The sequence below is a fragment of the Oryctolagus cuniculus genome, chromosome 3 (genome assembly GCF_964237555.1).
Source record: "Oryctolagus cuniculus chromosome 3, mOryCun1.1, whole genome shotgun sequence".
NCBI lineage: Eukaryota > Metazoa > Chordata > Mammalia > Lagomorpha > Leporidae > Oryctolagus > Oryctolagus cuniculus.
This window is the reverse complement of record NC_091434.1, coordinates 29,251,492-29,266,679: the sequence shown is the minus strand read 5'-3', so window position 1 is coordinate 29,266,679 and position 15,188 is coordinate 29,251,492. Positions and strand designations below refer to the sequence as shown.

Sequence of the window (15,188 nt, the reverse complement as noted above, 5' to 3'; positions counted from 1 at the left end):
TCTCATGTAGCATACAGTTTTCAAAACATTATATTTTAAGTTTCTGCATAAACTGAAGTAATATAATTTGTCTTCTCCATGCTTGAAAATATCTTATTTTAACCTCATTATAAATAACAGAAATGTCTTTTTCTATTGCTCATAGGTTTCCAAGGTCCTTATCCTGGGATCAGGAGGTCTGTCCATTGGTCAGGCAGGTGAATTTGATTACTCTGGATCTCAAGCTGTGAAAGCCATGAAGGTGAGAGAACATGATTTTGCGAGAATTAATATACTCTGTAGTGAGTCTAATTAGTATTTTATAATTTAGATTTATGACACTACCTCTTTTCAAAGCCACTGTAATTATTTTCTTTAACTATTTCTTATATATTACAGAAAGCATGATTAAAAACAACATTGTTAACTTTCTCAATTGTGTATGCCTGAAAAGGTTGTATTGATCTCCGATTATTTATTTTATTGCCTACTTACATTGAAAATATATAAAACCACATTTTCAGATACTGCATATTTCTTTTGAGGCAGTGAGCTTTTCAAATATACTTGTCTTTTATGTGAAAGAGAGGGTTTCGGCATTCTTGGTGCTTTAAAGTATTTCAAATACTCTACAAGGTGCTTCAGGCATCTCTATGTTCAAAATGGAAAACTGTAGTTGGGAGAGCAAGGGCAGCATTGCATTTTGTTCCAACTTTAGAAGTTATTACTTATCACTAGGGAACCAAATGCTTTCATTAGTGATTTGGAAAACAGGATAGTATGGCTGATTCTTCAAGTGGAAAAGAGGATTTGATATTCAAATTGGGAAGGACACCCTCTGTTTCTTCAAACCCTCTTGAGATCTCTCAGACCCTCTCATAGTAGTAAAGTATACCGTTAGAAAAATTCCACTGTATCTTTAAGATATTTCTATTGAAGAGCTAACTTGGCCTCTCTTTGGTGTCCTTGTTCCTGATGTAGTCTTCATCTTGGTACTGATCAGGCCATCCAGAGGCAATGGAAGTTCTCCATGACCTTGCCTCAGGCTTTGCAATGTAGTTGTTCACCAGAGACCTCAGCAAGAGATGGGAGCTGCCGCAGTGGAGAAACAGCTGGCCAGAGTTTTCTTTTTTTTTTTTTTCCAGAATTTTACAAATATTTTCACTTGAAAGATGTCTATTGAAGATAGATAGACATTGTTCTGATTACGTTACTCTTTTTCCCATTTCTTCTTATTTTTTTTCTTTTTTTTTCTTTAGTAAATATGAATTTCCAAAGTACAGTTTATGGATTACATTGGCTCCTCCCCCCATAATTTCCCTCCCACTCGCACCCCTCTCATCTCCTGCTCCCTCTCCCATTCCATTCACATCAAGATTCTTTTTCAATTCTCTTTATATGCAGAAGATCAATTCAGTATATATTAAGTAACGATTTCATCAGTTTGCACCCACATAGAAACACAGAGTGTAAAAATACTGTTTCAGTACTAGTTATAGCATTACTTCACATTGGACAGCACATTAAGGACAGACCCCACATGAGAAGTAAGTACACAGTGACTCCTGTTGTTGACTTAACAATTTGACACTCTTGCTTATGGCATCAGTAATCTCCCTAGGCTCTAGCCATGAGTTGCCAAGGCTATGGAAGCTTTTTGGGTTAGCCGACTTCGATCTTATTCTGACAGGGTCATAGTCAAAGTGGAAGTTCTCTCCTCCCTTCAGAGAAAGGAACCTCCTTCTTTGATGGCCCCATTCTTTCCACTGGGATCTCACTCACAGAGATCTTTCATTTAGGTCTTTTTTTTCCCCAGAGTGTCTTGGCTTTCCATGCCTGAAATCCTCTCATGGGCTCTTCAGCCATATCCGAATGCCTTAAGGGCTGATTCTGAGGCCAGAATGCTATTTAGGACATCTGCCATTCTGTGAGTCTGCTGTGTATCCAGCTTCCCATGTTGGATCATTCTCTCCCTTTCTGATTTTATCAGTTAGTATTAGCAGACACTAGTCTTGTTTGTGTGATCCCTTTGACTCTTAGACCTGTCAGTGTGATCAATTGTGAACTGAAATTGATCACTTGGACTAGTGAGATGGCATTGGTACATGCCACCTTGATGGGATTGTATTGGAATCCCCTGGCACGTTTCTAACTCCACCATTTGGGGCAAGTCCGATTGAGCATATCCCAAATTGTACATCTCCTCCCTCTCTTATTCCCACTCTTATATTTAACAGGGATCACTTTTCAGTTAAAGTTTAAACACCTAAGAATAATTGTGTGTTAATTATAGAGTTCAACGAATAGTACTAGAACAAAAAAAAAATACTAAAATGGGTAAAGTATTACGTTGTACATCAACAGTCAGGACAAGGGCCGATCAAGTCACTGTTTCTCATAGTGTCCATTTCACTTCAACAGGTTTCCCCTTTGGTGCTCAGTTAGTTGTCACCGATCAGGGAGAACATATGATATTTGTCCCTTTGGGACTGGCTTAATTCATTCAGCATAATGTTTTCCAGATTCCTCCATCTTGTTGCAAATGACCGGGTTTCATTGTTTTTGACTGCTGTATAGTATTCTATAGAGTACATGTCCCATAATTTCTTTATCCAGTCTACTGCTGATGGGCATTTGGGTTGGTTCCAGGTCTTAGCTATTGTGAATTGAGCTGCAATAGACACTGAGGTGCAGACAGCTTTTTTGTTTGCCAATTTAATTTCCTTTGGATAAATTCCAAGGAGTGGGAAGGCTGGGTTGTATGGTAGGGTTATATTCAGAAACAGATGGATAGACAAATGGAACAGAATAGAAACACCAGAAATCAATCCAAACATCTACAGCCAACTTATATTTGATCAAGGATCCAAAAGCAATCCCTGGAGTAAGGACAGTCCATTTCTTCTTATTTTAAAAATACTCTTCTCTATGAGTACATGGGTATAAGTGTATATGCACATATGTTTCTGTACATATTTCTTTAAATTTTTTTCTATTTATTGATTTGAGAGGTAGAGTTACACACACCCACACCCACACCCCCCCCCCCACACACACACAGAGAGAGAGAGAGAGAGAGAGAAACATGTTTCATCCACTGGTTCACAACTGAGATGGTTGCAACGGCCAGTACAGGGCCAGGCCCAAGCCAGGAGTCAAGAGCTTCCTCTAGGTCTCTCATGTGGGTACAGGGTCCCAAGCACTTGGGCCTTCCTCTGCTGCTTTTCAGGTGCATTAGCAGGGAGCTGGATTGGAAGTGGAGCATCCAGGACTCGTATATGGCACATATGAGATGCCAGTCCCTCAAGCAGTGGCTTTACCTGCTACACCACAGCATCGTCACCTCTTCCCTGTTTTGTGATTTATTTTTTTCCAATGGTTTAGAATCTAAGTGTGTTTAGTGTTTAAAATATATTTAATCATTATATAATTTTTATAGTATTTGGAAATTTTTAAAGGAGGTAATATTTTCATATTTTGTGTTTTTATGTGTTTTATAACCATGGGATAAAGATAAACATTTTAATTGAAAAACAGGAATTGTTAACTGTAATACTATGATGATTTATGAAATTAATAGAGATTCATTCATGAACTAAAAAAGTTAAAAATTATGATGTGTGCTTTATTACCAAAATTAGACGAAAGTTTTAAAATAAATGAACACTCATCACAAGAATATACAAAATATTTGCCTGTGTCATTTAATTTATAAAAATAGCTATATTCATTGAATAGCACCTTCAGAAAAATACTTAAATAAATATGTTTTTTACTACTTTTATTTACTAATGAAACTTTTATAACTTCTGTTTATGTATGTGCTCAGTTTGGATAGAATTATTTACCTTCTAACCCATATTCTAAATGCATTTCCTTATCTATGTTTCTGACATTTTGTTAATAATAATACTTGTATTCTGAACGTTTTCTTAAAACACTGAGAGATGATTGATATTGAGAAAAGAGATGATTGATATTGACTAAAATCCTAATATTGCAACTTATCAGCTATATGACCTTTTGTGAGATATTTAATCTTATTGAGCTTCAGTTTCTTTATCTGAAATGTGAAAATCTTTCTCATGGTCTTAGTATAAAAATCATATAAATTAATAAAAATGTGCATTCCATACAATAAGGAACTGTTGGAATTTAAAGTAATATGAAATATGTTTAATTTTTCATTTGGCTCTTCCCCTGAAGATATTTAGGACTCTCATGGATGATTCCTATACTTCTATCTGAATATTTTGTTGACTTTTGGAGGGAATTTATAATTGGCATGCTAATCTGTGAAATAATAAGAACCATCTGGTCATGTTTCATAATAATGTTTTTGCTAAGTGTCACCCTCATCTTGGTTTATAAAACTATTATCCTTAGTAGCTGACATGAAGAATTATTTAGAAGATCTCTCCAGATGTAAGAAATGAGACAGGGCTATAAATGTCTTTATATATATAGACTGATATGCATATACAATATTTTTTCTGCCTTATGTGTCATTTTTGTTTTATTAAATATATATTAACAGTTGTTTAATGCATTTTGCTAAAGCATTGCTAAGTATTGAAATATCACATGGTATGCTGTAAACATGTATACTTTTTTATCCGTTAACACTGTTTTCAATACAAATATTTTTTAAAAAGAAATATAGCACAAATAAAAATCTAGAAAACAATGAAAAATAGCAGAAGGCTCTCAGTGCTGCCAGCAAGAAGAAAACACATTAACCTATATGTTAAAGCTGCACTCAATGTTCTCAGATGAATAATAGAAGGGGAAGCAACATTGTTGCTGCCTCTCGTTCCATTTCCTGTTTACTCATTTTAAGAGTATGAGAAGATTGTTCCTTTAAGGGTGGTATCAAGTTCTGTAGTGTATTTGTGGATCTCTAGACAAATTTTATAGAAATTGTCTCAGCTTTGGTTGATATCTCTCATGACCAGGGATTCATGGCTATCCTCAGGAGGCAGCTGGTCCTTTTTTGGTAGTTTTATTTGCAAGCAGTTTCTTCCTTCCTTTGACCAAATGTTTGTCTCCTTTGAATGGTGATTCGTCATCTTACTACTGATTTCTGCAGCCCACAGAATGCCCTAAAAGATTTGTTAGCCAATAACCCTTCATTTGAATGTCATCGTTCCGACTTTAGACAACATATTCAGATACTGGATTCTTTTGTTACTTTCAGGAAGAAAATGTCAAAACTGTCCTGATGAACCCTAACATTGCATCAGTCCAGACCAATGAAGTGGGCTTAAAGCAAGCAGATACCGTCTACTTTCTTCCCATCACCCCGCAGTTTGTGACAGAGGTCATCAAGGCAGAGCGGCCAGATGGGTTAATTCTAGGCATGGGTGGCCAGACAGCTTTGAACTGTGGTGGGTTCTTTTAATTGTACTTATGTGTAATATATTTTGTTTGATCTCATCTAACAATTGTGTTCTCTGTGCTTATATAATATTTCCTTTAATGTGTGAGGAAGCATTTAGCAAACAGCCACCTAATAGATTTTTTTTTAAAAGGTGGAAATGATTTGCTGATGGTGGTAATATAAGCAATAGTTGCAATCATAGCATATTTTGTTAGATTGTCTTCAGAATTATGTTTATTTCAATTTTTTCCCTAAGTAAGTACAGGATTCTTAGATTTAATTTTAAGATTAAAGTAAAGCCGCATTCAGGTATCTTTTGAAGATGACACAAGCGTTTGAGATTTGAAAAATGGAAATATTTGTTTTTTCTGTAGGAGTGGAGCTATTCAAGCGAGGTGTGCTCAAGGAGTATGGCGTGAAAGTCCTGGGAACTTCAGTTGAATCCATTATGGCTACAGAAGACAGGCAGCTGTTCTCAGACAAACTAAATGAAATCAATGAAAAGATTGCTCCAAGTTTTGCTGTGGAATCAGTAAGGCGTCTGTTCTGGAAAAATAAGGGGACTCCATGGCCGGCGCCGCGGCTCACTAGGCTAATCCTCCGCCTAGCGGCGCCGGCACACCGGGTTCTAGTCCCAGTCGGGGTGCCGGATTCTGTCCCGGCTGCCCCTCTTCCAGGCCAGCCCTCTGCTGTGGCCAGGGAGTGCAGTGGAGGATGGCCCAGGTGCTTGGGCCCTGCACCCCATGGGAGACCAGGAAAAGCACCTGGCTCCTGGCTCCTGCCATCGGATCAGCGCGGTGCGCCGGCCGCAGCGCGCTGGCCGCGGCGGCCATTGGAGGGTGAACCAACGGCAAAGGAAGACCTTTCTCTCTGTCTCTCTCTCTCACTGTCCACTCTGCCTGTCAAAAAAAAAAAAAAAAAAAAAAAAAAAGAAAAAATAAGGGGACTCCTTGTCATGGGTTGTAGGAAAACTGATTTACCATGCCTTATAATAGTTAAAATTATTATACTCCCATACATTTTATTCAAGAAATATGTTAGTACCTCAGAAACTTTGTATATACATTGTGGAAGTCAATGCTGAAAGGTTAGAGATAGGTGCTAATATTTTATGAATAGGGAAATATAATTCTAGAGTTGAAGTGAGAGATGAATTGTTTTATCAATGGCTGAAGTATCCATGAATCTCGGATCTCCTGGACTGAAGTAAAGAACCAGGCCAAATTGCAATACCATAGTCGTTTTTGCATTCTTCTCAGAATCAGTCATACATCTTGTGCAACAAGATTCAATTTAAAATTTAAAAGAAAAAATTGAATAAGCATTTTAGAATGAAGTGCATCAAGTCAGTAAGATTTATGAGAAAGAAAGCTATGGCTTAGGTTTTTTAAGAGGATGGATTGTTTTGCTTCCCAATTATTCATTTTCCATCATGTTCTATGCCTGTCCATAGGCTATCATCAGTCACCAGGAAAAAGTTAGCTTGCTGTGCATCTGTTGTTGCCTCTGACCTTATTTTTGATTTCAGGTATATACCTGGGGAGGTAGGGGTGCTAGAGGCAGTTTTAAATGCAACTTGCTCATTGTTGCTATAGGTAAATTCATGGAGGATAAGGCAAATACTACTGGGACAACTGAGGATGGGTTGTGTGTGTTTTAGAAAAGAATGCTCTACCAACTACATTCCATGTTACAAAGATGCCAGTCAAGAATAATCCCAAGATAGCTCCGTAGAATGCTTTGGGAAGCTCCTGCCATACATTTATTCTTCCATTGCCAGATTTAATTATGTCCTTGCATTCCCAGGATGAGAAACAGACATATGGGAAAGGTGTAATTACATTCCCATTGGTAGTGTAATAATATTCCATGACAGAAAAATATAGCCACCATATGTTGTATTCTGTAAGTTAAAAAAAAAATTCCAAGCTTCTGGGATTATTCTTGATCTGAGCTTGAAAAATGAAAAATCTCTTTCTATACAATATTTTTAATGGCTTTTTATAGTAGCACCAAGTTAGCTTCATGAAAACCTTGTTTCATTAACAGATAGATTCCTAAAATATAAACTATATTTTAAAATTCAGTAACTTAATGTTTTCCATTCTCAAATGAATGATGATTATTTCTGCTTTGGCTATAATTTTATTTTTAGAGAACAATATAAAATTTACCAGAAAATAATAAAAGTAAGCAGCATACACACATATATAAACTCCCATTTTTATAAAAACACATTTTTCAGAAGGTGAAGGAAAAATAGAACATTTCCATAGCTACTTTCCCCAAATAAATTGATTTACTTGAATTGTCAGACTCTTCATGTTGTGTTTTTCTGCTAGTGTGGTCAGTTTTTAAAATCTGAGGTCCTTGTTCTTGTTGACAGATTGAGGATGCACTGAAGGCAGCAGACAAAATTGGCTACCCTGTGATGATCCGGTCTGCCTATGCCCTGGGTGGGTTGGGCTCAGGCATCTGTCCAAATAGGGAGACATTAATGGACCTCAGCACAAAGGTATGTAGTCTCACTGACTCTGAACCAGAAGGAACTGGCTTGATATTGCTATGTATTGGGAAACGATCTTTTCTGTATTTCTTAAATCACCTACGTTCTCTAAAAGTGTTGTGTAGTAGGTGGTACTTTAGATAGGAAAATGAAGTGCAACTGTCTATGCTGGGAAACCTGCATAAATAAGCTACATGTTTCTAAGTCAGTAAGTAATTGCTCTACCTAAAGGTCCACCTTTATTTTACTCTACTGACTTTGATGATATGAACTTAATCCAACAACATTTTCCTCTTGCATAGTTTACTCCAAAATACTTACAATGCCAAAATATGTTTAGTGTTAAAAAATGCAGATTATCATGCTTCATTTCCATTAGTTTTTGAAATAATGAGTTATGGATGATATTCCAATAAGTCAAACAAAGTACTTTGCATAGTTTGTCCTCAAAATGTAAGTGTTTAAAATATGACTGTATAAACCCCTTAGTATAATCGATGAGTGAACTCTGTCAATGTCCAGACACATGTAAAAAGTGAGATTTAAATGATTGTTATTTATTTTCTATAAAATCACTTTATAATATTGATGAATATTTCTTTTTTTGAGTATTAAAGGAAAAATCTTGAGGAAATACAGATACACTTCAAAAATTATTTAGAGATTAGTACAGAAAACATTGCCTCAGAACCTTTTGTGCTGACTGTATTTTCACAGAATAGAACAGTTCCTGGCAATACTGGTGCCCCAGAATTGCCTTGCATGAATAAATGCATACACAGCCAAGATGCCTGTGTAACTTACATGGCAGTCATGGAGATGAATCTGACAGAATCATAGTGAGAGCTGTTATGTTGAGTGCTTAGTAAATAGCTCAAGCATTACTTTCCCGTTACTTTCTTTTACGACTGCATCAAAATAAGATTCTTGAATTGTTGACATAGGATTTTGAGAGCAGATAAATACAATTAAATAAACTTAAATAACTATAACGATTGAATTACATGTCAACAACTCAGATTTAATCTTTCTAAAGTTGCTAAAATGACAAAGGGAAGGAAAACATGTCTAATATAAATATTTTTATTCCATTATGGACTTTGGAATCGCATATTTAAAATAAAAACTTATTAATAAGGATATAAAATTCTGTTTCCTCTAGATGTTCCAAGTTATTTTGATATTAGCAGTCTCATTATTTCTGCTAATAGTGTCAAGGCATATTTATTCTCTACTAAAAACAGCTTCCCTGTATGAAAATACATTGTGAATACTGAATTTTTCTTGTAAACATTTTACATTGAAGATGATTTGGGATTGAGATAATTTTTCATTTTTTAGATTCTACTAAAACAATTAATAGGCCTTTGCATGACTTTATTGTTGTTGAGAAACCTAGCTTTTCCCTTGGGAAGATTTAGTCCCATCCTGTCCTAGGCTACTTCCTTAAGCTCTTGAAGTTATAATTAGCACCAGTAGGAGGTGTGTTGACTCATCCAGGTCCCTACATTACATTTTGTATAAAATCTGTGATTTGAAAGTAATAGAGTGTAGGAAAAAGGGGAAGACAACCTCAATCTCTCTTTTTCCTAAATATCCATCTACTTCATTAGAAAACAACACCTTCTCTCAACTCATACCCTTTGTTTCCTGGATTTATTCTTTCAGGAGCAACCAATATGCATATTAATCATTATTAAATTGTTAACAGAGTTTTCTAACCACTCTGAGAGCTTCACTGTGGACAGCTGTGGGGACAAATGTGTCTCATTTTCTGTACCATGTGCTGGAGCCTGTAGTGATGCCTGAGTTTAAAAAAGTAGTGTTGAGACACATTATGGAAAAACTCACCCTGAATTATTGCATCATTAAAATGACTGCTAATAATTTGAAACCATTCAAACTACTTCTGTTATCACTGTCTCAAATTAAAAGTATTATGAGGCAAAAGGACATATTTGTCTTGGATTATCACTCACTGTATATATCCCAAGGTTAGAGGTTGCCTCTTTTGTATTTTGGGTTCAGTATTCTATCCACTCTGGGTGTGCAGTAAATAAGAAATGATAATTGCACTAATTCATTTCTGTCTAATCAGGCATACATGATATACGACTCAGAGTATTTAAGCACTTAGGCAGTGATTAACTATAATAATAGTTGCATATGATTCTTCTAATTCCCAAGTTTCATATGCCATCTTGGCTAACTGTTTACAATCATCATCATCTCTTTTCTCCTCCTCATCAACATCAACTAACTTTTATTGTGTGTTCGTTGTATAAAGCACCCTCAGCTATTTTTGAGAAAGCCAGAGTCTTTAGACTTATTTTTCCAAATTTATTCTCACTTATCACATTTTCTGGTTTCACAGAAGCCTCGCTGCTGAAATAATTTCATTTCCCTCTGCCTGATTGCTCAATTATTTTCTCTTTTTCCTAAATTAGTTTGATTTAATGTCATATCAGCACTTTGAATGGCAAGCCTCAATGATGTAAATCAAGCATATTCACTGCGGGATGCTATTCCTGATCTCACTGATTTTCTGACACATTGTGCCTTCTGGAGTGCTGGGAGGATGGAGACTGGATTTAAAACTGCAGGGCTGACCACAATTTGGGCCATGCCATTTCCCCAGATATTCTTGTTTAAGCTCATGACTTTTCTTACTCTTTGATATCTTTCATTACCGATTTCCAGGCCTTTGCAATGACCAATCAGATTCTGGTGGAGAAGTCAGTGACAGGTTGGAAAGAAATAGAATATGAAGTAGTACGAGATGCTGATGACAACTGTGTCACTGTCTGTAACATGGAAAACGTTGATGCCATGGGCGTTCATACAGGTAGGCAAAGATTCTTCAAGAACTACATTAATGCCCTAAAATCATGTCTTTGATGGCATTGCGGTCTTTATGAAGCTTGTTTCTATTTTTAGCTCAGTAGCTTAGTAACAACATCTTACACATGTATAGTATTTTACAATATTAAAAATATTCCCATGGTTAATTTGATTTTCACAAAACCCTATGAAGTATGAAGTATGGCAGATATTAAGAACATAGTTTATTTGAGGAAAGAGTTAAATATAAGCAATGCTCTGAATGTAAAATCTACAAGATTTCATGCTGAGAGAGGTTGAGAGGCAAAAAACAGACTGAAGTATTAGTCACCAAGTGAATTAGAAAATATCCAGAAGTAATAGGAATAGGTTTCTCAGAAAGCTAAGTTAGTTAGGTGATGATATCTATTTTAGAAATGCTAAGCTTGAGGTGTGGGCAGAACTTTCAAGAAGGCAGTTGAAAATGTGGAAGAGGAATTCAAGAAAAGAAGATACCAATAATGAAGTTGAGTAAGTCACTAGAAATCACTTATATAAAGAAAATAATCAAAGCTGGAGGCAGACAAACTGTTCAAGTACATAAGTATAATAAGAGGAGAGACTAAGGTAGAACACTGATTGATGAGAGACATAAATTTACAGGGCAGGAGGAAGAGGAAGAATTAGTGTTGAAGATGAAGAATGGAGGAATACAGAGGAAGAAAACTAGAGTAGTACAGTACCAAGTAAGCCAATATAAGAGCATATTCTATAAAAGGCATTTGTTTTTGGTGGTATAAGTGCTATGGCAAGGTTAAAAATGAGGTCTTAATTTGGCATTTAAATATCCAAGATTTTGAGACATCTAATTTCAATGCAGTGTTAGTTCTGTCATCTTTATTGAAAGGAATTTCATGGTAATTAGTGCTAAGCAGAGAGGACAAAGTTTCAAGAAGTTTTGTCATGCAAAGAATGGGAGAGAAGGTTTGTATGATTGGCCATGTTGAGAGCGGGAATTCTTGAGATAGTAGTGATCTGAGAATCTTTGTAGTCAAAAGAGATAAAAACTACGGGTGATGAGATTGAAGATGAAAAGAGGCAAAGAATAAAGAGAGAATGTAAAAAAATGACGTGCAGCAAAAAAGATGGATGAACCAATGTGGGTAAGGTGAAGATAATATTCTATGGAAGGAAGAAATTAATACCACTCCAATAAGTAGATGATTGAATCCTTGAAGGCAGCATGAGTTTGGGAAAGCTTAGAGGGGCTTCCATAAGTCATAAGTTAGAATAATAAGCATTTTACCTTAGGATAACTATTTTCCCTACAAGTCCTTAGTTTGTTCTGTGTCATGATTCATTCAAGAAGATTAAGTCACTGAAGTTAGTTATTTAAATATACCAGCAAATAACAAGTGCTGTTTGAATGTACAGGTGATTCAGTTGTTGTGGCCCCTGCCCAGACACTTTCAAATGCGGAGTTTCAAATGTTGAGACAATCTTCAATCAATGTTGTTCGCCATTTGGGCATTGTGGGTGAATGCAACATACAATTTGCTCTTCATCCAACCTCAATGGAATATTGCATCATTGAAGTGAATGCCAGACTGTCCCGAAGCTCTGCTCTGGCCTCAAAGGCCACTGGGTAAGACCAGAATAATTGACCATGAGTTTGCAGATCTATCCAAGATAGAAATGGAAAAGTAACAGCTAATGAACGACTGTTCTGCCTTTAGAAGCAATAGCCTCCATTTATGTCTGCGAGCTCCAAGTCATTTTTGGGACCCTAAGGACACACTTATTAATGAGCTTGCTGCCAGGATGAGACAAACGGTATTACTAGCTGACTTTGCTTGCTGGCTAATCATAAACTACTCAAAATCTGGGGGGCCAAAGCAGGCTGTGAAAAATCGGTTTCTTAATTGCACTTTGCAGATGCTGTTAAAAAGTTTAAATTAATCGTCAGTTTTAGTCCTCAGTTGGTTTCTGCAAGTATATAGCTCCATAGCAAGCAGTTGATAAAAAATAAAGTTCACTCAACTCAAGTATTTAATACACATTATTTTTGCTTTAACCGTGTTGTATGTAATAAAATATACAATATGTTCTGTAAATTAAAAGAACAAATTAAAACATCCTAACACCATATCCATTTAACAATTGTTAGCAAGCACAGAGACAATATATTGAAATCTTTTTGTTTTTATTACTGCACTTAGCATCTGGAGTTTAAATGAGCAAAATATTTGCTTATATAGATTTCTTACTAGCTATGGGGTGGGAGAAGGAATGTTGCCCTACATGGGAGTCATAAGACCTGGTTCCTTATTTAATTCCTCACTGACACTGTGACTTTGGATGCATTATCTATTATCTCTATCAGTTTTTTCTGTTGGATGGAATATTGTACTAAAGAACTCATAATTAATTATATAATTCTATGAATTATTTTCTTAAATAAAGTTACAAACATAGTCATGTTCTCAGAGTGTTAGTTTAAAAATTTTATTTATTTATATTTATTTGAAAGGCAGAGAGAGAGAGTTTACATTTGTCAGTTTACTACTCCCTACCCCCTACCCTCACCCAAATGCTCACAACGAGATGCTGGGCCAGGCTAAAACTCAGGGCCTGGAGCTCAATTGGGTCTCTCCAATAGGTGGCAAGAGCCTAAGTGCTTGAGGTTCCTTTTTTTTTTTTTTTTTTTTTTTTTTTTTTTTTTGATAGGCAGAGTGGACAGTGAGAGAGAGAGACAGAGAGAAAGGTCTTCCTTTTGCCATTGGTTCACCCTCCAATGGCCGCTGTGGCCAGCGGGCTGCGGCCGGCGCACCGCGCCTATCAGAAGGCAGGAGCCAGGTGCTTCTCCTGGTCTCCCATGGGGTGCAGGGCCCAAGCACTTGGGCCATCCTCCACTGCACTCCCCGGGCCACAGCAGAGAGCTAGAGAGCTGGCCTGGAAGAGGGGCAACTGAGACAGAATCCGGCACCCCGACCGGGACAAGAACCCAGAGTGCCGGCGCCGCTAGGTGGAGGATTAGCCTATTGAGCCGCAGCGCCGGCCCCAAGCATGTCTTAATTGCTGTGCCACACACCTGCCCATGGAGTGTTAGTTCAAAAATAATTTGGAGACAAAACAAGAACACAAACTCACGATGCCCACATTTTTTGTTCATTACAGTACTCGCTAACACCAGCTAACTCCAGTGTATTCCTAGATGCAGACATATCTAAATGTTTTCAATAGAATATTTTGCAGATTTTCATCTCAGGGGGTGTTAAATACAAGTTGAAGTTAAACCTTATTTATTAAGGAAACTTGATTTTGTGTCAAAGAGGTGAAGTTTGGGAGTTGTAGCAATGCATGTAAAAGCATACAGAGTGAATTCTATGCCTCTATGCTTTATCATAACACACATTATTTTATAAATGGCTATAAATCTGCTTAGAGATAAGAGAATCTGATGTATCTTATATTCTGAAGTGGAATGATACCAGAATTTCTAAGAAGGACCAATTTATGTTTTGGAGCGTTTTCAATATTGCTGCTCAAACAAAATAACCAAAAAATGAATTTGTCTCCCTCCCTATAGTTATCCATTGGCATTCATTGCTGCAAAGATTGCCCTAGGAATTCCACTCCCAGAAATCAAGAATGTTGTATCAGGGAAGACATCTGCCTGCTTTGAACCAAGTCTGGATTACATGGTTACAAAGATTCCTCGCTGGGATCTTGACCGTTTTCATGGAACATCCAGCCGAATTGGTAGCTCTATGAAAAGCGTAGGAGAGGTGAGTTCTTAGTTTATTCCTCTGTTTTGTCCCTCTTCTCAATTACTTTGTCAAATCCTTAGCACCACTGGAAGTCTTAAGGTTGGTTGGAAACGGAGTTCTTGATTGGAGAGTATAACAGAGTTGCACTGTGTTTCATAACCAAATCAAGAAAGTAAGATAATATAAAACACAACATGTTATACCCAAAATGCCACTGAACTGAGCTTAAGAATTACACTTTGTGGGTGAGTGTTTGGCTCAGTGGTCAGGATGCCAATTAAAGTGCCCACATCCCTTACAAAAGTGCCTGGGTTTGAGTCCCAGCTCAATTCTTAATTCCAGTTTCTTGCTAATGCTCACCCTGGGAGAGAGCAGGTGATGGCTCAAGTGCGTCAGTCTATCAGCCCCGGGGGGAACTTTGAATTGAATTCTTGTTTCTGTCTTTGGCTTGGAACGGTTGCAGGCATTTGGAGAGTGTACCAGCAGATGGTAACTGTATCTCTGTCTCTTTGCCTCTCAAATAAATGAATAAATAGAATTCAACTTTAGTTCATTCATGCAAAGTGTGGCTGTAACTTCTTTGGGCTTCACTTTCCAAATCTGTAAGAGAAAGGGCTAGATTAGATGATCTCTCATGGTCCTACTAGCTATATATTTCTAAATTGAGAAGAGCACAGTGGAACATTAAGCTCCATTTTTTTATGCTGAGAAGTTCTAAGCCATTAGCACCTAT

At 36.9% G+C, this 15,188-nt stretch overlaps 1 protein-coding gene across 1 annotated transcript in view; it reads left to right on the top strand.

Moving 5' to 3' along the window:
* Positions 1-15,188, top strand: part of CPS1 (carbamoyl-phosphate synthase 1) — a 136,436-nt gene that overhangs the window by 42,893 nt on the left and 78,355 nt on the right. Inside the window, exons 13-19 of the mRNA XM_002712455.5 lie at positions 146-241; positions 5,177-5,366; positions 5,734-5,891; positions 7,746-7,874; positions 10,566-10,710; positions 12,120-12,330; positions 14,275-14,473. Coding sequence (XP_002712501.1) covers positions 146-241; positions 5,177-5,366; positions 5,734-5,891; positions 7,746-7,874; positions 10,566-10,710; positions 12,120-12,330; positions 14,275-14,473 — 1,128 coding nt within the window. The remainder of the gene's footprint in view (positions 1-145; positions 242-5,176; positions 5,367-5,733; positions 5,892-7,745; positions 7,875-10,565; positions 10,711-12,119; positions 12,331-14,274; positions 14,474-15,188) is intronic.